The sequence below is a fragment of the Corvus kubaryi genome, unplaced genomic scaffold, assembly GCF_017639235.1.
Source record: "Corvus kubaryi isolate FWS band 111438036 unplaced genomic scaffold, C.kubaryi_AGA036_p1.0 37322, whole genome shotgun sequence".
NCBI classification, from domain to species: Eukaryota; Metazoa; Chordata; class Aves; order Passeriformes; family Corvidae; genus Corvus; species Corvus kubaryi.
Window position 1 is genome coordinate 6,707,801 of NW_024581101.1, and position 21,755 is coordinate 6,729,555.

At 49.5% G+C, this 21,755-nt stretch overlaps 2 protein-coding genes across 6 annotated transcripts in view; one reads left to right on the forward strand and one right to left on the reverse strand.

Annotated features, from left to right (window-relative positions):
* Positions 1–5,689, forward strand: part of MCF2 (MCF.2 cell line derived transforming sequence) — a 43,537-nt gene extending 37,848 nt beyond the window's left edge. For 3 of the 5 annotated variants that reach the window (XM_042029321.1, XM_042029322.1, XM_042029326.1), the window contains one exon: positions 177–5,689. In XM_042029321.1, the coding sequence (XP_041885255.1) occupies positions 177–229 (53 nt within the window). In that variant the 3' untranslated portion in view covers positions 230–5,689. The remainder of the gene's footprint in view (positions 1–176) is intronic. The other 2 variants (XM_042029323.1, XM_042029325.1) reach the window with 1 other exon arrangement.
* A 1,446-nt stretch (positions 5,690–7,135) lies between these two features.
* Positions 7,136–20,889, reverse strand: F9 (coagulation factor IX). The gene is made up of 8 exons (XM_042029327.1): positions 20,763–20,889; positions 17,658–17,821; positions 17,296–17,320; positions 15,339–15,452; positions 13,533–13,661; positions 11,263–11,501; positions 10,631–10,754; positions 7,136–7,898 (listed from the first exon to the last, which is right to left on the reverse strand). Exons 1-8 carry the CDS (start codon positions 20,827–20,829, stop codon positions 7,351–7,353), a joined length of 1,410 nt encoding a protein of 469 aa, XP_041885261.1. The 5' UTR covers positions 20,830–20,889; the 3' UTR covers positions 7,136–7,350.
* Between the last annotated feature and the right edge of the window lie 866 nt (positions 20,890–21,755).

Below are 21,755 nucleotides of genomic sequence, written 5' to 3' on the forward strand. Positions count from 1 at the left end.
TACACTTGATGTACTAAATCTGGCTGCATATGCCTCTGCTGGAAAAATAGAAAAGCAAGCAGCTATTCCAAAAAGCCTGCAAAAGTAGTAAATTAAGCTTTTGTTTGTTTAACACATTAAGATGTTTCTGAGACTTTAGGCACTAGTAAATTAAAACCAGGCATTTAAAAACATAGATTTCTTTGCAAGAGCGCTGGGTAGAAGATCGGGGAGAAGAGACGGAGTCTGACCAGGGATTCCCGTGACTGTTTTGCCTCCTCACTGCAGTAGCTCAAACCCCGTGTGAACAGGAGGTACCTAAGCAAAATCTCCTCCTGCTGCAAAAGACATCGTGGCCTGACCCCAGCACTCTAAAGGCAATACTTCCTTCCTCCCTGCTGCCTCACTCCTGCCCTCACTGCTGCCTGCTGGTTAATCCATCCTTAGATAAAGTTTATAATAAACAGGTTACCAGGTTTCGGCCAAAGGCTTCGAGTCTCCAAACCCATATTTCTCATTTTCTAGCTGTAAATGTACATAGAAATAGATAGGGAAGCATAAGAGATGACACAAGAAAATGCCTTAAGAGCAGCCTGTTGCCCTTGCCATGTACGCAGCATCACCTCCATGTGTTGCCTCATCACCATGCTGTCCATTGGAAATGGGAGACCAGGGTTTGATATGGAACAGCTCAGGAAACTCACATAGACTTAGTCCATTAAAAAACCCCAAAAAACTAGTTATGACTATATGAAGCAAATTTTGCAAGGAGATTTCTCTTTAAATACTTCTTTCTGTCAGAATCTATTATTCTGATGAATGTGAAGGAAGCCGTCTGAAAGGCTTAAAATTCCAGTCAGCTCTTGCTGGTTTTTCAGTATATTTCAGTGACATCCATCCTATACAGGAGGGTATTTTTTATCCCCTTTGTTGCAGGGCGGTCAAATCTCACAGGTTGAAGGTTTTCTGATTTTATGTAAGGGGTAGTTTGCTAACCAACGTTCAGAGTTTACTGGCACCCTGTTTTCAGGGTGCAGTTATGGCTCCCTTGATCATCTCTCCATGTGTAGCTATCTCACCAGGTCCTATGCAGAAGGGTTTTCCAGCTGTGACTGCATCTCAAAAAAAGGGTGCTGGCAAACTTTGAACCCTGGTTTGCATTGTCAGTGGTCATATCCCCAAAAACCTAGAGACTGTCAGCTCCAGACTGGTTTACAAAGTTGCTGAGTACAAACTAAGGAGAATTTCACGAGGTGAAACCACAGAAAATGCCTCCTGTGAGTCCCAGGTTCTCCAGAGTCATGTCCCGGGGTCTGAGAGCACTGAGGCTCTGTGTTCCCTGCTGAGGTAACTGTTCTCTTCTGCTGTTGCTGATCGTGGCTGGAGTCTCGAGGCATGATTCTAGTTTTACATGCACTCCAGGAAATATTGGGGGAATGATGTAGGATGTTTCCTTGCTATTTCCTAGAGCTATTCCTAGAGTTTTTCAGCGATGTGTCCTTAAGCCATAAGCAACTTGCACTCTGAAAATTGATTTTCATACAGTACTTTTGCATTCAGCAATTCCCTTTACTCTGTGGGCTGGTCGCTTCACGCTGCAGGTGACACTGTACCACTGACTCCTTGGGAATGGTCTGGATCGGGCTCTTTCCTGCTTCTTCAGAAGATGGAGCTCTTGCTCCAGTATAGCAGAGGGAGAATTAGGCAGCCAAGCTCGTGGAGCAAAGTGGGGGCAGGAGGGAGCATCAGAACCCTCACAGATTATGAGCTGCTTGCGCTGAAATACTGGCTTGCATGTTAGCAGTGTAAGCTTGACTAACATGTGGGGTCCCCAAGAGCTTAGAGAGTGTTGGAGTCACCTCAGTGCTGGGGGAGAGACAGTTCTGGCATTCTCTGGGGGCAGTGCCTTATTGCTCAGCCCCAGGTTCCCCTAATTAAACTTTATGTCCAGTCACAGAATTTCAAAGCAACATTCATACAAATCTGGAGGTTGGGATTTTTTTCAGGGCAAAGCCTTTAGCTGAATAGATTAAATGGTTCCCTTACCTTCACATTTCCTCTTAGATTTATACTGTGGCCCTAACAAAACCTCCCACCACAGGACGACTGATACCTGCATGCCTACAAGCTGTTCCTCTCCCATCCTGCTAACTATTCCAGTGTTGAGCCAGTACAAATCATAATGAAGTTACTGGGAACTTTTTGCTGTCCATTTTAAGTTAGCAGAGGGGCACTTGGTAAATGCTTCACTCCCCAGCCATTTCCAGCTTTGCAAATCCATGGTCCTCTTGTAAATCTTGGCCTGGATAGAAGCCATGAGGCTATCTGGGAGGAAGGTGGCTGGCTTGGAGATCATTTTGAAAATGAATTTTCCTTCTGGTGAGCCTCTAGCTGTAAATTCTGAGATTAGTCCTTGCTCCTTTCTTCCAAATAGATTTATTCTCTCTGCTGTGCAAACCCATGGTGGATTTTTTTATGTGCATGATGAAAGAATAGTTTTGTATTGCAGGTGGTAACATGCAGAGCTCAAATGAAAAATATTTGGAGAGAACTGTGCTCAGAAAGAGCAATATTCAGAATGTAACTACTGTTGAGGCTCAGCCATGTGTTGCTGGTTTCAGCTGCCTTGCAAGTGGTCAGGCATTGCCTGGTCAACTGACTCGGCTTTTCCATGAATTCACACAGAGATGCAAGATTATCTCCTCATTCAGGGAAGGTGGGGGCTCCAGCATTGCAATCCCAACTCCTCCTCTGCACTGCAGCAGGAGACAAAACATTTCTGCATGTCCCTTGGTGGCCAGTGTGCCAAAGATCACACTTTGAAGCACTGGCAGGTCTGTGTCAGTGAAGAAAAGGGCATCTCACCTCTCAGCTGCACTGCAGCACCCACGGCAAAGGCTTGGAACCAGATTTTCTCTGAAGTCTCTTCTTACTCAATCCATGCTGTGATTTAAGGTGGACACAGGCTCCTGTTCTACATGCCAATCCCTCTCCTAGTTTGTTTTAACATCCCACTTGCCAAATTCTCTCTTCCAAGCCCTAAGGGGATTCCCTGTGTGTGCTCTTCATGCCATAAAGCTGAGCAAAGGTTTCCCCCCGCTGGCAGTGCCCGAAGGACCAAGCTTGCATGTCCATGCCCCCACTGGACAGGGCACTGGGGATTGTCCCTCAGCCAGGGGAGCTCGAGGCAGCCCTTTTGTGGCTCCCATCTGCCTGATCAGGGTATTTATTGTCTGTGGCTTGAGCTTTCGCAGGCTGCTGCGAGCATGTTGGCTGAAATGTGCAAGCTTTGTCCAAGTTTGGTTAAAATGCCACTTGTGGCTTGCAGCTGCAGCACAGCAGTTTGCACTGCTCCTCACGCACTTTAAGGACTGCAGCCACAGGCTTTTGTGTCTATACAGGGTCCCTTAGAGGAAATGCTGATTTCTTTTTGGCCTTTGGAACATAAAGCAGGGTCTCCTCCTATGATCTGAGATGCCAGCCAGCTTCACAGAACAGCTATTTAGTAACGCCCTAGAAAACCACTTCAAGCCTGACAAAATAAGGAGCCTAGAGAAGATATCAGCTGGCCTTGCTGTGATAATGAAGTAATAGATGATGGAAATGAGTCAAACCCTGTGGTCCTGCCTTAGTCAAGGCTCTCACTGAAGCCAGTGGGAGTTCAGCTTTTAGGGAGAAATACAGAAGTGCATTTATTTTTTTTATGTTATACAAATGTTACATGATTATAGGGAACAATGTATTTCTTGGAATAAGATGCTTTAATATTAACATCATTCTCCATTACTTTATAGATGCTGCCCTGTGTAACATGAGAAAGTTCAGTTCCCCTTGAATTAAGGGTGAACTAGTAGCATCTTATTTTCGATGCTCTTTGGAAGCTTTCAACTAAGTGTTACAGAGAAATAGCACAATAGTTGGAGTTGTCCTGTACTATTCATCACATTCACAGACCTCCACAGCTTCATCTGCACTGAATGGGACTGGGGTCCTAAGCAGCTTCTCATGCTCATAAAGGAAGCCATTCTCTGCTCTTTGGTTTTTTTTTGCCTGTGGAAAGTATGATATTTTATTAATTTTTCCTACTGTTTTTCCATGACATACATCATGTTTCATCAGAGAAGTACACTACAGTTTCCTGACACTTTGTTTAGATGCTTGAAATTTCCTCTACAGGTTGAAGTAGGTTTTGCCTACTTGTTAGCTGACAACTGTTGAAGTTGCAAACAAGAGTTGAGTTTTGGTAAACCAAAAAGAAAAAAAAACCAAACAAAGAAGCTGTATGTCCCACTTAATTGATTTTATGGGTGGATTTTTCTTAAATATCTGCTTCAGCTATGTGAATGTAATGTTCTGTAAGAGCATCATCTGGCTGACTCACATGTGAGGATGCAATAACACTAAAGATCCTCTTTTTGCACTTAGGGTCTGAGTCCAGCCCATTGCAATCAGCCTCCTTGATTTCAGTGGGGTTTGGATCAGGTCAAACTGACAACTCAGGGTTGTCACCAATCACTTAGGGTCCCAAAGCGTCCCAAGGCTGAAACCTGTATCTAGCAAGTGTTGAAGTTTACATTAATGTATGTACTTTTGGAACACGTGCCATAAATCCAAGCTAAATGTCCATGTTTGCACTAAGGATGTTCTTGTGATAAGACTTTTTCAGCATCTTTAACAATAATGTATCTATTGAATTTTTGAGAAAGGAAGAAGAATGTTGAAGACTCATAATTTAATTATTTTGTGTTTCTTTGTCTAGTTTTGCTTTTGTAGAACATAGGTAGGTACAGGTGGTTCGAACTTTTAAGCAGATGTGTGCAAAGAGCACCTGAGTGTGTGGAGAGCAGGGTTAATAGTGTGCATGCAGTAGTGAATTTGCTCTGTCCCAGTCAAATGCAATGTTTAGACCATGGACTAAAGGGGGACCTTTATGATCTGACTTTTATTTGTGAACCAGTCCTTAGACACAGTCCCAAGTTGAGTTAAACATACTGGGGTTTGTTTTGTGACCATTTTTGTGTGGAGGCACTGTTGAGCCACTCAATGGCTGTGGTTGCCTGGGGGTTCCCCATCACTCAGTGGACATCTCTCCACTGTGGGTCTCCAGTATGGGGGGTGACCCTTGTGCACCCTCAGAAATGTGACCAGCTGAGTCTGAACTGAGCAACACCACAGACCTAGAACAATCCTGATATCCTTCAGCCACTGACAATCACAGTGCAGAGGTTTTAAGCCACTGAAGGTTCTTTTCATCTACTTTAAAATCAATCACAATGCACTAATTGGGTGGGAAAGTAGGAGTGTCTTAAGTTACTGTTGGGGCTGTTTATAGCGGTAACAATTCTTGTGGTAACAATACACATTTTGAGGTACAACTGTAAATATTTGTCTGAAACATAGCACACATTGCATATTAAATGATTTTAATCTTTTTTGTCTTCCATGGTTTTAAATCTAAGCTTTTATTAATTTATGAGGTTGATAAGTTCTGCAAATCTGAATGTACAGTCTGAGGTTTTTAACATTTGAAACTTTGCACACGACATGGTATGTTCCCCTGAGTATGCTGTTGAACTAGGCTCTTCATGTATATGTATAAATTACAGTAGAGAATTTTCTCTGACTGCAAGTTTAAATTAACTATATTGTATATGTACCTGTAAAAAATGTGTTAAATCTATATTTAAAGATTAAAAACTTGTTAAATAAATCCATCTGAGAATATGCAGTTCTGTTCAAAGACGCATCTGCTGTAATTCTAGATAAAAAGCTCCTCACAGTGTTGGTTTTATTTCATTTCCTTGGAACAACTTAAAACCTTCTTATATGCATTTTGATTTTGAGGTAAGCAGTGGCAGATGATCCAGTTAGTTTCTTGCTGGATGCAGTGGCACTGAAATTGGGAGAGGCACCTTAGTGCTCATACTGATGTCTGAATGAGCAGCTGCTGCAACCCTGCCCTGGCTCAGGGTGTCCCCAGCCTGCCTCTCATCCATCCCAGCACGGCTCAGGGTGTCCCCAGCCTGCCCCTCATCCATCCCAGCACGGCTCAGGGTGTCCCCAGCCCCGGCCTCCCTTTCCTTCCAGCACCGTGCAGCACTACCAGGAGCCACCTCTGGGCTGAGGAGCACAGGCTCTGCTCACGGGTGGGCCCATGGGGACAATGTGGGCATCAGCAGAAGTGGCCTTGGGGGCAGGGAGAACACCCCTGGCCGTGGGTTCTGCCCCTGGGGACATGCTGGGGTCCCTGCGGGCTGGTGAAGCCTGCCCATGCCAGGCAGCCCAGTGCAGGTCCTGGAAGCCCCCCTGTTTCCTTGTGCACCCCTGGAGGTTTCCATGGAAGGAGAGACAAGCTGAATGAGCCCTGGTCAGAGATAAACCTCTGTTCCTCTGGGATTATTCCCTTCCCTTGAAGTTGTGAACTCAATTAAACATACCTGAATGAAGCAGACAAAGGACCCCTGCACAGCACTGCCTTTCCCTGGGCTGCCACCTCTCTTCCCTGTGCCTCTGTGTCAGTGCCAGCCTGGACACAGGGCAGGGGTCTCCTGGGGATGTGTCTGCCTCAGGGTGCCCCAGACTGTCTGCACTCAAGGGACATCCATGAGCTCGTTTGGGGAGGGCAACACATTGCTGCCAGCAGTGCCCATTGCTGCAGTCCCTAATTCAGCTGATTAACAGGGAGACCAGGACGGGTACGGAGCACTAAGCAGTTCTCTTTATAACCCTAACAAGGCCCAGCAGAAATCATTAGCTTAAAGCCTGCCACTACCTTTAGATGAGTTTTATACAGATTTTAGGTGATTTTTACAGTCAGTTTTATGCTGTCCCAAAGCAGGAGGAGCATTTTCTGCTGCCCATGATCTACCTCAGCCTGATTCATGTGAAAACAGCTGTTTGGGAGCACTGTGGGTGCACTGCTGAGGGTGTTCACGTCCCTCACGGGCTCCTGCTACTGGGATGCTGCTGAGGCACCAGTACCTGCTGGGCTTCCCCTGCCCACACTGCTGTGTGCCAGCTGTGGGCAATGCTGGTGGCACACTGGCCTGGGACATGTGTGAGCCATTCCCCAGCTGATCCACCAACCTCTGCATTCAGGATCTGGGGACTTATACCACCGCAGTAGTGCCAGTGCATTCAGAAATGGAGCCATGAGTCATTAAAAGGGCTTTTTATTTCCTTATTACCACATTTTCATTGCATTCTCTCAACTTTCTGCCTTCCAAGAGCAAAAGTTATTTCATTTAGAAATGTTTATTAAAATGCAATGATATCTCAATACCACAGAGCTTGCTGTGGTCCCTCTTCAGCTACCCAGTCCATCCTCCAGCACCGTGCAGCCTCCCCAGCACGGCATCGTGCTCCCCTGGGTTAGGTGAGCCTCGTGGTTTGCTTTATCCAGTTCACGTACTTCGAGACCCTGGTGTAGATGCCGTATTTGCCTGGCAGGGCACATTCCTCTCCCCAGCTGGTGATGCCCGTGAGGAACCAGGTGCCCTCGATCTCCGTGGTGTAGGGACCCCCGCTGTCCCCCTCGCAGGTGTCCCTGCCCCCGGACGGGAAGCCTGCACAGAACATGTTGTGCAGGATGGTGGTGGAGGTGCTCTTGAGGCAGGTGGGCCGGTCAACAAAGGGCACCCTGAGGACCTGCAGGGTGGTGGCCGTGCGGCCGCGGAAGAGCTGTTTGCCCCAGCCACTGACCGTGCCGATGCCTTGTTTCAGCAGAGCGTTGGTGAACTCGCGGCTGCCCAGGCAGATGGGGGTGACGTAGCTGTTGAAGGTGAGGGGCTGGTCCAGCTCCAGGAGGGCAATGTCGTTGTGGTACTCGTTGACGGCAGCGTTGTACGTGGGGTGGGGAAGCAGTCTCACCACCTTACGCCACTGCTCTGTGTGGTCATCGCTCTCCACATTGTGTTCACCTGCAGAGACAGATGTGACTCGGGCTGGGTCCCTCCACAACAGGACCACTGACCATGCCCTGGTGGTGCCATCCTGATGCGATTCCAGCCCAGCCCAGTGGCTGCAAAGTCTCACACTGCTCTGAGACTGTTCCTGGCCAGGCTGCTGGCTCCTTGTCACAGGAAGCTGCAGGTTCCCTCACGTCTCAGGTCCCCGGCACAACCCAGGTTTGACACTGGGCACACATCATCCTATCAAGCGCCAAAGATGCAGACGCTTTTGCCAGAGTTAGCAGCAATGTGGCTGTTTTGGGGATTTAGCACCCTCACAGAGATGTAAGGGGATGTTGCCCTTGCAGCTACGGGGGCAAAACTCGCTGATGAAAAATCTTGGTTTAGAATAAATAATTTATTAGTGAAAAGAAAGCTTACCTCCGCTTTCTAAAACCACGGAGCCACGGGGCAGGATGGGGCGCAGCAGGGTACCAGCGCCATCCCTGATGCTCACAGGTGCCCCCGAGCCCGTGCCGCAGCTGCTCGCGGTCGCTGCCGGCAGCCGCAGGTGGCTGTGGCTGAGCTGCCGGCAGCCTGCTGCCTCCCCCCGCTTGTGTAACAGGCAGAGGGAAGGGAGAATGCTCCGTGCTCTCGGCTCGGTGGAGGGGCAGCACCTGGGGCCGCCCGCCCGCCGCCTGTGCTGAAGGCTGGGGAGCAGGATGGCTTTTCCCGGCCGCTTTCCCGCAGCCCCGGGTGCGTTCAGCCCCTGCTGCGGGGCTCCTGCTCGCTCCGCCGCGCTCTCCAGGACGCAGCATCGCCTCTGAGCAGCTCCTGCGGCGCCCGGGCCCCGCCGTGCCTGCGGAGCCGGCCACAGGTGAGCGGGTCCTGCGGGCTCGGCGAGGGCTTTGGTTGGGCAGAGCGGGAATGTTAACTCCCTCCCGGGCTGTTTCTACAGTGTAAACGCAAGACAAACGTGGGGGAGACTTTCAGGTGGCTTTTCTTACGTTAGAGGTGCTTGCTACTGCTGTTACTGCTTGCTACTGAAAATGTGATTCAGGGATGAAAGTGGAGAAGCAAAGAAGCGTAGGGGAGGGGAATGCTTCTTCCACACCCTGCTACAGATGTATTTTGCCTCTTAGGATGTTATATACAAAGCCAAACATTTAACGTGAATGGATGTGAAGGACTCAGATGTTGCCCATGCAGGGAACATGGTGCAGACACAAATTCAATAGTACTGGAGCCCTGCAAAATCATGTTTTGCTTTCCTGACTTGCTGTCTGGCCAAAATCCTGCCCTGGAAACCCAGTGGTGCCGCAGAGCAGTGTGAAAGGAGTGTGAAGGGACTCAGCTGATAATGTGTACTAAATGCAGGGAGTGTGTGATGTGCAGGAGAGAGCCTGAAAGGAGAGGCAGTCTGCCTGCAGATGCAGCAAACACAAAACTTCTCATCAGGTGGAAATGTGCTTTTCTGGAGAGGCTGTTTTTGCACTTAGTATTTTGTACTTTCGCACATCAGTGGGTCCAAGGCTGGGCTTTGTGCTGGGCTTTCCAGCAAAACTGCTGGGAAGCAGCAAAAAATACTGTGTGCAAGCTGTGGGCCTCCTCCTGCCAGCACCAGGCAGTAGTGCCCAGCCCCAAGGCACTCAGCCTCCAAGAGCCAGCCAGGCCCACTCAGGAGCTCAGCCTTATTAACAGGATGCAGCTGGAGCTGTTTTGATGAGCTCATTTGTGCAGGTATAAACTTAGTGTGTCAAGACTTAGGTAAAATGTCATTTCTGTCACCAATACATAACATAGTGCTTAAAGAAAAAGCATCAATCTCCCATGCCTCCTCTCAGTGCAGCTGGAGGCAATTACTGACCACATCACTGCTCCCCTCCTGTTCCTATCGGTGTAACCTATGTGAGATTCATACTGGGGAGACGCAAATGGGTTGGGGAAGCTGATTCTGCCACAGCAGTGGAAGGTGTCACCACCAGGCCCATGCTGAATTATCAGCAGGATGCTGAGCAGGGGGTCTGGCACAGCTGGGTACCACTAGTCAGACAGAAAAACCCTTTCTGAAGCAGATACAAATGTGATTTTTGGAGTAGCAGCATCATGTGTTGTGCAGCCCCTCCACAGAACCCCGTCTGACTCTCCAAGACCCCGCTGCACAAGCACACTTTCCCACATGCCAGCCCAGTTTCTCTGCCTTAACACATAAATTCTATTTACTGGCAAAAACGTAGGAGCAAAAGTAATCATCTTCTCCTTGCAAGGAGATTCAGGCTACTGCTGCCCCTCTTGAACCAGCAACACAAATCCATTCTGAGAGTGGTGGGAAAACAGTGTGAGCTCCAAGAAGAGCAGAACTCCCTAGTGAGGCCTGAGTGGCCAGCAGAGATAAAAATCCATCACACCAGCCCATGAGGCAGCATTTTAACTGAACTCCACTGGGCTTTAAAGCTGCCTAGATGAGCCTCTGGCTCAGGTGAGCCTGCCCGTGGCCAGGCTGAGCTGTGTTTACACTGCGGTCCAGCAGCTCTGTGGCTTTGGGACCAAGGCAGACCCAGCTCACTGCTCCTACCAGAGGTGGTGGCACCTGTAGGGACCAGACTGATGAAATGTTTTAACCTCCAGCAGCCTGTGTCAGGCCCTAGAGCAGCGTGCATCCTGCTGCTGCCCGTACCGCGGCCACAGTGCGCTGCGCCATGCACTGTCCAGCCGGTGCCAGCCCTGCCCCGTGCCCCTCCCCTCCTGCCCAGGGTGCTCACCTGCCACGGCACTGAGGTTGTGGGTGTACCCTGGCTTCAGGCAGTGCGCCGCCGTCACCACCCACTTCTCATTGATGATGGACCCGCCGCAGAAGCCCAAGCCATGGCTGTTCACCAGCAAAACCTGTGGGAACAGGGAGAGCACACCCAGGGCTCTGTGTAAACCTGGACCAGTGGAAGGTGGCCCTGGTCACAGCAGGGGGTTGGAACTAGATGATCTTTAAGGTCCCCTCCAACCCAAACTGTTGGATGATTCTATGATCTGCTGAAACTTATGGAGCCAAAAAATGAGTTGTATTGCTCCTTGAAAAACTCCCTTCCCTCAGCCTTCAGCTTACTTTTGGTACGTTCATGGACTGCTGGGCAATCTGGTGCTGTAGCTCAACCCTTTGTGTCTCACCAGGTAAAGCTGCTGTGACTGACTCCTGGCTTTTTTTGCCAGGGGAGAGCCCCATCCAGGTGAGTTTTGTTGCTGTGGCATTAAACTGTGTACAGAAAGAAGCTGTGCTCCTGTTAGGCTTCTCAGGAAGCCAATCTAACCTCAGGGACAGGCTTTGGGTATTTAAAAGTAAGATGATCCTGTACTCAGAACACGACTGCTGGGGTTACAGATTTGCAGAACCAGCTGGTACCTGCCAGGGCACCTCTCCTTTCATGCTCTCTGACCCGCCGACAACCCGTGTGCCCGTCCTGAGCACGGGGGTGATCCTCGTGGTGGCAGCAGTGCTGGTTTCCGTGGTGTTGTCGAGCACCTCGTCATGGGCATCATCAGGGTCGTCGCCAGTGATGTTCCAGTGCTCGAAGGTGTTCATGGAGCGGGTGAGCTTCCTCTTGGCCTCAGGAGCCGTGATCCTCCCGCAGGGATAGGGCACTGGGAGAGAAAGAGCCACAGCTGTGACTGGCTGTGTCACACCGAGTGACAGTGACCAAAGGAGCAGGGCAGGAGGCAAATGCTGCCCCACCTCAGCACCGTCTGGGACCAGCACAGGGCTGTGGGCTGACCACGTGTACCCTGTGCACACGGGCCTGTGCCTTGGAGCCACAGTGAGGGTGATTTGTAAAAGTAGCAAAAGCATAGGTTGTTTCTGGGCTTTGGAAACGACACCTGAACAGCTTTAAAAGTGAAAGAGGCTTGTGTTGAGCGTGCGTGCCTGACGGGCCGGGACAGCTGTGCCTGCTCTCGGCCGGATGCTGTGCTGCATACCTGGGAATCCTGGGCTGGGCAGCCGGGCGCTTGGCCGGCATTTCTACAGCAATGACTCCAGAACAATAGTGAGCCAGCTGGGAGAGGGCAGGAAATGATGTCTGCCAATTGTACAGATAATCCTGCTTGGCACCAAGGTGAGGAACACATTAATAAACTCTTCCTAGAGTTGTATATTTTCTCTGTTAATGAAGATCTCATCTGTAGGCTCGTTTCAGACGAGCTCTTCCCATTCCTCTCCCACGCAGTGTGTGCCGAATTCCTGCTGGTAGTGGCAGTCAAAATAGTAAATAGCACCAGGCATTGTCTTTCATCTGAAAAGCTTTCAGAAGCACTGAGCAAACAAATATTAGTGTAAAATCAGATGTGAGTGTGGCCTACTGAGACTTCATCCTTTATTTTTAAACAGTTCACTTTAGGAACAGGACTTAGATGAGTGTTGAGTGATGGAAAGTGGTGCCTGCAAGGTTAGCCTATGAAAGGAAGTTTTCAGAGCCAACAAAAGCTGTGCTTTTGCAGGAAGGGCAATCACCCAACCTGAAAGATGATCTTCTTGCTAACTGAAAACCTTTCTGGTCCAGTGGAAGTGATACGGCACGTTGGGCAACACAGGCCTGAGCTCTTGAGGATCTCTTTTAACAGGATTCCTAGCCTAGGATACTTCCTACACTGACTGCTGACAGCCAGCACGTTCAGGAGGTCAAGGTCAACCTTGCTGTAGCTGTCAGAGCTCACCTGTGCAGGTACCTGCATGCAAGCTTGGGTGTGCAAACCCGCTGCACTCAGGTGTTAGAAATGTGATAGCATCAAATGTTAAACTGACTTCAGATGACAAAATATTTATCTGCTCAGTGTCTTCTCTGCCAGATGTGCTTCTGAGATGTTCATGCCCAATTAATTTGCTGTGTTGTGGTGGGTTGGGTCTGCACGTGTCAGTGTAATGGTCTAGGAGCAGGGTAAAGCTGGGGAATATAACAAGAACCAGCTATTCCTTAGCCCTTTGTGAAGCTGCAGCCTCAAGCAATGCATTTTCCTTCCGCCCCACTCAGTATAACAGCTAAGCCAGAGTCTGTTCTCACTGAGGGTCTCTGCAGATACAGTGCTGGGAGGACAGCACCACCACAAAGCTTCACTTGTACCCACCCAACTCAGGTAATTATAAGACACTGGGTGATGGCCAGCTGTGAAATGAACCATCAGAAGGATTCACAGTAAGCAAAATCTTTTGTTCTGAAAAGTTCAGAGCATCCTCAGTGTAGAATCAGTAACTAACTAGTAGCTCCCACTGGAAGAACACGGGAGCTCTGGCTGGGTGCTGGTGAGGCTGAATATCAACTTTCTGCCTTCGGAAAACTCCTGATCCATATTTAGAACTGTAAGATGGCTGCAGGTAGGAGAGGAGCCTGTGTGAGCAGCTATCTGAAACAAGCATTTGCCCTTGAACAAATTCCTGGACAACTACCCTCCCTCTCCACCCACCTAGGCTAAAAAAGGGATGTTTACATTGAATCCTTCCAGCCAGACCCCGCAGCTGCCCTCGGGAAAGTGCAGGGTCGGGCTCTACATTTGCTAAGCAGGAAAACATGCAACAAGGTTTCCAACAGGATATTGCATGTCTATGAAATTCATGTCTCTAAATCCAGAACAAGACCTTGAACACTTTAACCCAAATCTCTTAAAAACAGTTTGAAAGTTAACCTGTAGGTTCGCAGGACTTTCCATCTTCGTGAAGTTTATAGCCAGCGGCACAGGAACACACAACCTTCTGCGGGGGGTCATGACTGCAAAAGTGCTTGCAGCCTCCATTTTTAATAGCACAAGTGAAGTCTGAAAAAATTAAAATGAAGTTGTGAGAGCTCTTTTGAAACACAAGTGGTCAGAGATTTGTTGAGACTTGGGGTTTTGGGCTCAGTAACCCCCTGTGTTGGATCCAGACTATGGAAAACAGATGATTGTTTGCAAGGAGACGGGGAAGAAGGACAATCCCATCCCTGCTCACAGTGAGGGAGCAGCAGGCACTTCTTCGAGCAGGCAGGTTGGGGAGTTCATAGAGCCCCACAGAGCCCTGGCACAGCCTCCTGTCTCCAACAATGGCATGCTGTCTGAAATTTGGCAGCCTGACCCTGAAGGACTCCTGCAAATATTTGGTCACAAGCCACGTGATTTCCCCACTGCTGGGCTGCTTTCCCCATGCCGTGCTTATGGCAGCGGGGGAGAACACCACACACCAGGTTGGAGCAAACCCTGCACCCAGGCAGGGCTTCGCACTGCGATTATTGCTGGGCTCTGAATTAAAACTTTAGGACAAGCCTTCTGTTCTTCCTGACGTACGAATCAATCGTCATAGCCTGGCTTGGAAGACCCATTTCAGCAGGATGTGTGATGAAACAAGTCCCAGCCTGAGGCAGAGAGAGATGTCCGTGACTTGCACCTGTCCTTTCCCACCCCACCTCTCACTCCTCTGTGGTGGGAACACCTTGGAGGTGGGAAACCACAAATCTGCAGAGGCCCTTGCAATTCTCAGTGAGTTTTCAAATAACTTCACAGCAGATTAACTCCACTCCTACTTCCTCAAGGACACCTCCCTTCCTGTAGCCATTTTAATGCCATCATTTACTATTTTTACAGAGCTCTTCTTCATGCCTCACTTCCAGCTCTATTTTTGCTCCTGTCTCACTTCCCCAAGAAATTTGCAATGAGACTATTTAAATTTGATGCAACTTTGAAATGCTCTTTTTAACGTACGCTCCTCTCTTGCCAGAGCAGAAATACAACTAGAAAGAGAATCTTTTATTAGTGCAGTGAGTCTAGCACATTATGCGAGTTGCACAGCCCCTGATTATATTATAAGAGCTGAATATCCCTCTTGCTTAAATTATCAGCTGTATGGTTTTCATAAACTCCTAAACCCATCAGGAAAATATTTGCCTTTTATTTGCCTTCAGAATCAAGGTTTCTGCTGATACTTATAATTATTAATTAAGCAGAGTGCCATTGAGAGGAAGCTGGGATAATCCTGCCCTGCCCAGCACCTGCTGCCCAGCCTGGCATGAGAAAGGGAAAGGGGAGTGGGAGAATGGGGGCTCCATGGGGGTCTGTGGGAAACTGCTGCTCTCAGCAGGTGAGCAGGTTGTCCCTGAGCGAGCAGTCCTGGAAAGGCTTGTGCTGGGGACATAAAGGAAGGGCTCTGTGTCAACATTTGCCCTGGCAGCCACAGCTGAACAAAAGACCTTGAGCCTGAGTCTCCACTGAACCCTCCATAAGAGCAGGTGCTTGGCAGAGGTGGAACTGGGGCTGCACTGGGGGCTGGGAAGGACCAGAGATATCCACTGCAGTATCCCTCTGCAATCCCCAGTGCCAACAGGCTGAATTTACACTTTCCTGCAGTGCCTCACAGCAAAGCAAAATGAAACAGCCCCCGACAGGGTGAGACTCTGACCCCATTTGATCCCATGGGGTTTCAAGCAGAGCAGCACAGCCACTGGAGGAGCCCCTGGTACATACCTATCTCACAGTTCTTGCCTTCATACCCAGCTGGGCACCAGCACACGTAGGAATTTATCTGGTCCTTGCACACGGCTCCGTTTTTGCAGGGATTGGGGTTGCACTGATCTCCATCTTGGAGAGAAGACAGGAGAGTTAACAAACACGAGCGTCCTCCACGGCTGGTGCCCACCATGTGCTGGAGCCTTGCTCTGTGCAAGCTGAACAAGAGACAGCACAGCCTCCTTCTTTATAACGGAGAATCAGTCAGATCCTGGCAGCCAAGTGCGCACCAGACAATGTCAGCGCTGGGGCGACAGCAGCAGCAGCAGTTACTGCAGTCCCAGATGTGTCCCCTGTGGGCTAATTCTGCTCATTTCAGCAGAACCCCTCTTCAGTCACCCTCATGCAACATCTCAACAGGACCTCAAGTCTTGGCCAAATTAGACAAGTTTAGAAGGTTTGCTACTTCAAGAGTGCTGTAAGTGTCCTAACCTGGATTGTTTTAGCACTAAGGCTGCTCTGTGAAAGTTTGGGTCTGTCCACTGTGGTTTGGAGACCTCTCTGCATGTTAGGATTGACAGTCTTCATCATTGCTCTTTCTTTCTCAGTCCTGTACTGCTATTACCTGGTCTAAATTTTTCCTTTATGTGCCAGGGCTTTTATTTGCACAGCTGCCTCCAGCTGAGGACCTGAGGCTTTAATGAAAATACTCACTAGTGCAAAACTGGTGATCTAACACTTTGGAAGGGTAAACCAGTGATGTTAAATGACAGGGGATGCCCTTTGAAATACTTGAGCCAGGGAATGGAGACAGGGGAAGGTCTTGCTGTGTTTGTGTCTGCCAGTAAGTGTGGCAGTTAATGGGGTTTTCAGAGATGGGCTGGAATGCAAACGGGAACAAAATGGTTTGGGCTCACCTGAGTCATGGTGCCGAGGTTTGCACATAAGGTGAGGGCTGCAGCTGTTGCTGCTGCCTGGTGAGGGCAGTTGGGTTTGGGTGCTGTGCGAGGGGTGAGCTCCTGTGGGCTGCACTTGTTGGGAATAGCTTGCACACTGAACAGTAAACCAGGCACTTCGGATGACAGAGGAATATATGGCATTCCTTATTTTTGATGAGCTAATTTGTTACAGTGGCAGGGAAACAAATGCAGTGCTGAGTTTCATCAGTTGTTTTTTCAGAGGACAGTCCTACAATGCAAATGTAATGCTTTTATTTTATAGTCTGGACTGAGTAATCTGAATTATTTAAGGCTTTCTAGTGAGATGTTCTGGGCACTTTGCCAATCTACGAAAGAGTTCATTTATTGAAATGTCCTTAAAATTAGTTACAGATGTTGTAGTGGGCATTGAAATCTTTTTGTTAAGGGACCAAGGAGTCGTTGGGGATGGAGACTGAAAGGAAGAAGTAGATGTGGAAAGAAAACAGTGAAGTTAAGGGTTTGGGAGCAATGGTGTGAATTGCAAACAGCTGTTCGCTATGATCATGTTGAGTCTCCACTTTAATATGGCATTTCTAGGGATTCACACTGTGCTTTTGCAAGGCTGTGCCTTATCTGGAGATCTCTGCTTGAGAACAGAGCATTTGCTGTTTGCTGAAGGGGTGTTAATTACTCCTGTGGTATTTTACTCTGTAACACAGCTGAAGCTGAAGGCCCAGAGCGTGACCTGGGCTCAGTGAGATCCAGTAGTTTGCCTGAACTGGTTTTGTTCCATGAGGTTATTGAAATTCATTCAAAAAACCCCTGCTTGAACAAATAAAGCGCTAAGACATCTTTTTTTTTTGTTGGCTTGCCATTTCTATACCAATGGGACAGGCCCAGGCTGGGTGGCTGCAGGATTTGGAGTGCAAGGCTCTGACTGACTCTGTCATAACACAGTTTCTGGATGCTGAAGTACATTTGTTACAGTAACATCAGCTCTTTATGCACTGAGAGAGGAATATTAGACATTAGAACATGAAGAAAGCAGCTCTTACCAATGTATGTTTGCCAAAACTGCATCTGCAAAGGGAAAAAAAAAAAGTTTTCTTTGATTTCTAATTTCTGGGTACTGTCTGATGGCAGTAGTACTGGGATGGCTCCAAAGATGAAGGAAAGGACTTGCAGGGAAATCACCACCTCCATAATCCCAGTAGTGACTGATAAAGCTTCTAAAGCAGTTCCCCAGCCCAGGTGATGGAGCACAAATGAGAATCAACCATGCCAGATGCTGCCCTTGGCCCTTTAAGTTTTCTCCTTGCTGTTTCCTCCTCTGCCCCCTCTGTGCGCACCTGAAGGGCCCGTAGAGGTGTGGGCTGGAGGGAACAAGGTGCTGCCATTTTGCAGCAGCAATACTCACCGTCCTCTCTTCGTTTTCAAACACTTCTCGGGCTTCTTCATAGCTGCACTTTTCTTCTATGCACTCCCTCTCGAGGTTCCCAGGAATAACCTCTTCCAGCCTGTTTGAGTTGGCTCTCCTTTGCCTCTGCAGAACCGAGCTTGCCTCTTTGTTCTCGATGAACACTGCAATTGGGGCAGAAACAGGGGCTGGGGAGACGCCTGTGCCGTGGGTGCTGCAGCTGGGATGGGCTCTGCTCTCCCAGAGAGCCCTTTCCAGGTGTGCAACCCCTGTTGCCCCATGGCCAGGGACATTTCAGGAGGGTTATTGTGGACCTGGGGTTTCTTTATTGCCCAACTTCAGTGCAATCCAGAGGATCAAATCTGGAGAGCCAAATGTCAAAACAGTCAATAAGCAGAAAGGACTGATGGCAAGAGGGTGATTGGGAGTGCTGAAGTTTGATGCTTAAAATACCCTAAAGCAGATGGTGTGAGAATCTCCCATCACAGATGCACAGACTGGAACAAGCTGTTTGAGAGGGGAAAATAATAGGCTTTTTCATGCTGCTGCTTGGTGAGGTCTTGTTTGGACACAGAAATTGTCCTGCTCTAACTGCGTGTGCCCGTGCTGGCTGTGAAAGGCCATTTGCCTCCGCAGCAGCTGTGGCCCTTGGAAGCTAGGGGCCATTTACTCCCCTCCCTGCCCCTCATCCTTGCCCACGCCGCTGTGTCCCAGCATCTCCTGCTGCCAGGAGGGGTGACACGAGCCTTCCTCAGCCCCTGGGCCACGTCCTGGCAGCGGGGTGTTTGCATCCACCTCCAACAGCGGCCCCGCTCCCGGGCACGGCCTCCGGCGAGAGCTGCTGGCACTGCAGGGCCCGCAGGCCGGGAGGGATGGCCACAGCCACTGCGGCCACCAGCCTTGCCGTGGTGGCTGCCTGGTGAGGGGCAGTCCCCTGATGGTGCTCCCACGGGTGTTCTCCCGGCAGGGCCAGCAGCAGGGCCAGCAGCAAGGGCCAGCAGCAGGGCCAGCAGCAAGGGCCAGCGGCAGGGCCAGCGGCAGGGCCAGCGGCAGGGCCAGCGGCAGCGGCAGTCCTGTGGCAGCCCCCGGCAGGGTTTGCTCCTGACCCAGCTCTCGGAGAACCCTGCCCGTGGAACACATCATTCACCCGGGGCTGTCCCTGCTTTGCTGCCGCAGCCTCTCCTCGCTCTCCAGCGTCCCGCAGCGCGCTCAGCATGTCCCTTTTTGTCACCAGATGGCACGGTGGAGCAGCTCTCGGAGCCGTGGTGGCCGCCCGGGACACGGACCCTCATCTGGGGGCTCTGTGCAGGACGGGGTCGGGCACGTGTTGGCCCCACTGAGGGCTGGGGACACCATGAGCTTGGCCAGGCAGGGAGACAGGAGACCGAGGGACACGCACCAGCCACCCGTCCCTTCTCGTGGCCCAGTCCTGCTCCCGATGCGGAGCAGAGCCCAGCCCTGCTGAGCCTGCAGATGAGTTCAGTGGAGCTCTCCTGAGCCCCAGGCAGGTTGGTCTGATTGACCCAGGCCACTTACAGTGCAAGGAGCCCCTTCACTGACAGGTGTCTCTGCAAGGGAACTAACAGCTTTGGCAGGGCTTCTAATCCCTGTGCAGCAAGCTTGCCCTCTGCCTTCCTCATGCTAGCACGGTTTTGGTTGAAATGAAGTGTGTTAAAATCCTGACCTTAGTTTGGCAGTAGACATTGATGAGTAAAGCACTTCTGATGAAGCCAGGCTTGTTCCAGACACCACATCCCCTGCAGGGTTGTGCTTTACGTGTGGGACATGAACAAGCCCAGGTCACCCACCCTGACCTGCCCCCTTCTCCTCATGGCATGGGCTGCAGCCTCTGGCTTTACCCCAAGCTGGGCAGAAGAGGTTCAGGTGGGAATGACAGAGCAGCCCCCCTGGTTTTGTGCCCTCTCCACGTGCTGAATGCCCAGGAAGGCGGTGCGGGGGCAGCTGCACAGGGCCCTGCGTGCAGCGAGGCAGCGAGACACGCTCCTGCAGCTCTTCCTGGTGGGAGTGCTGGGCACCTGCTGCAATTAACCCATTTAATGGAGAGAATTCATTTTAATGAATGCAGCTTTACCTCCTGTCAGGTCCCTCTAGGCTCCATTGCTTACTGATCCCACACGCTGCTTTACAAGCAAAACTTGATTTGGACTGAAGGCTGCAGGCCCTGTGGGGTGACAGGAGTGGCACTCACCAGGCTGAAAACCATCCACACACTGAGAATACACTCACACACCATTTACCAGCCTCTGAACCAGGATCTGAGAGAGTGAGACAGGTCTGGCAGGACACACCTGTCTTGTCCGCTGTATTTTATGGGGGGTGCACCTGGGTGGGTGGTGGCAACAGCATGAGGTTCTGCTCACTCTTCATTGCTAAGCAAATATTTTAGAAAGAGCCTTTTAAAAACTTGTTTCCAGCAATGTTTTAATGAAAGAAGAAGGGGCAGCCTTGCAGCAAACAAGAACTCACACTGGATGTGAAGCAGCCTCTGCTGGAGCTGTTGCTGCTACAGATAAATCAAGCAACAGCCTGCATTACTATGTGTGATTGCCCACATCCATCAACTGCTCTGTCTTGTCTACAGCTTTGGCTGCATCCTACAGTCTTTGTTAAAATCACGCTGGGTTTGGCTTTAAACAATCCTGCAGTGGCAAATCCAATGAGTGTTTTATGGATGTGAGCACTTGTTTGTTCTCCAGGACAAAGTGATGGCACATGAAGAGGTGTGACTGTCACCCACCAGCAGCGCTCTCCCCTTTTCCCCTTCTGTGTGTGCCTTCTAAAATGGCTGAATCCAGCCCTGACAGCTTAAAGTTGCAAAAAATCTAAGAAAAAAAATCCATTCTTAAAATTAATCCCTGTGACACATGCTGTATAAAATCAGCATAAAAGCTATTATTTCATTCCCCCGGAAAAGAACCAGAGCTTTAAAGAGGAGCTATAAAATGCAGCAATGCCTCTGAGCTGTTGTCTCTTACAAGACTGCACAAGCTGTCCCACTACCAAGTGACAAACTGTCCCTTCGCCGGTGTCTGTGACACCCTGTACCCAAAAGTGAAGGATTTGCTCAGTTTTAAATGAACTCACCTGTGTTTTCATCACCAAAACAAGCTCCCAGAAGACAAATGGAGAGTAGGAGGGAGATATTTGCCATCTTCTTCCCACTGCCCAGACCTCTTGCTGACAGCTTGTTCGGGTGGCGGAGCTCAGTCAATAGTTCCAAAGTGCAAGTGCTTGTTTACTGACTCTGGGTAACCCTTTAATTTAAGGTCCCAGATGTTCCAGTTCCCAGCAAAGCCAGGTGGATGTTCTGCTACCATCAGTGCCAGGGAAGCCCACGGTGTGTTCTGTGGCACCGGGGGGGGCTCACAAGCTGGCAAACGCTGTCCCAGGAGCCTGGGTCTGTGCCCTGCTGGATGTGCCGGTGTCTCCCGGGCTGGAGCACCAGTAATTACTCTGGGGCTGCCGTCGCCCTTGGGTAGTTGTTAAAGGTTTTCCTCGAGCTTATGAACCATAAGTTCTGTGCACTCAGTCCAGAAGATTAAGAACGTTCTTTTGTGAGGCAAAGGGCTCAGACATTTATGGTTCATGGGTATTTGGGGTTACCTCTGTGTGCAACACAGACCCATCAGCTGCAGCTGAAGAAGAGATGCTGGATATGAGTAGCAGCCTCGTGAGCTCCGTCTTGTCTAGGTGGAAAAAATCCTTTTTCTTCCTTTTCTTGAGCAAACAAAAGGTCCTGAAACCTATAATTCATCTTGTTTCTTCTTGCTCCATTTGAAATGATCTTTATTCATCACTGACAGTAGCTTTTGTTATCAAATTTCTGTGGTTGATAAATGAGTTAGGATGAGGTAATGCGCTGTTGATGTAAATTGAATGCAAAGTGAAGAAGGTAATGATCGCCTCTCATTTTCTGTGCATAAGGAAATGCAAATGTGAGAAAATAAATTGAGCTAAAATGCTGAAACAATACATCTCCTATCAATAAAAAGGAGTGTGGAGAATGGTCTGCCATAACAAAGGATAATTAGAATCTCATTACTGTAAATATTTTACTTTAGAACATAGGTAAGTCAA

Coding starts and splice junctions, on each gene's coding strand:
- F9 (XM_042029327.1), bottom strand. CDS start 20,829: ATGGCAAATATCTCCCTCCTACTCTCCATTTGTCTTCTGGGAGCTTGT. Junction 11,502..13,532: donor AAAGTCCTGCGAACCTACAG/GTTAACTTTCAA, acceptor TTTCTCTCCCAG/TGCCCTATCCCTGCGGGAGG. Junction 10,755..11,262: donor AAGGAGAGGTGCCCTGGCAG/GTACCAGCTGGT, acceptor CTGTTCCCACAG/GTTTTGCTGGTGAACAGCCA.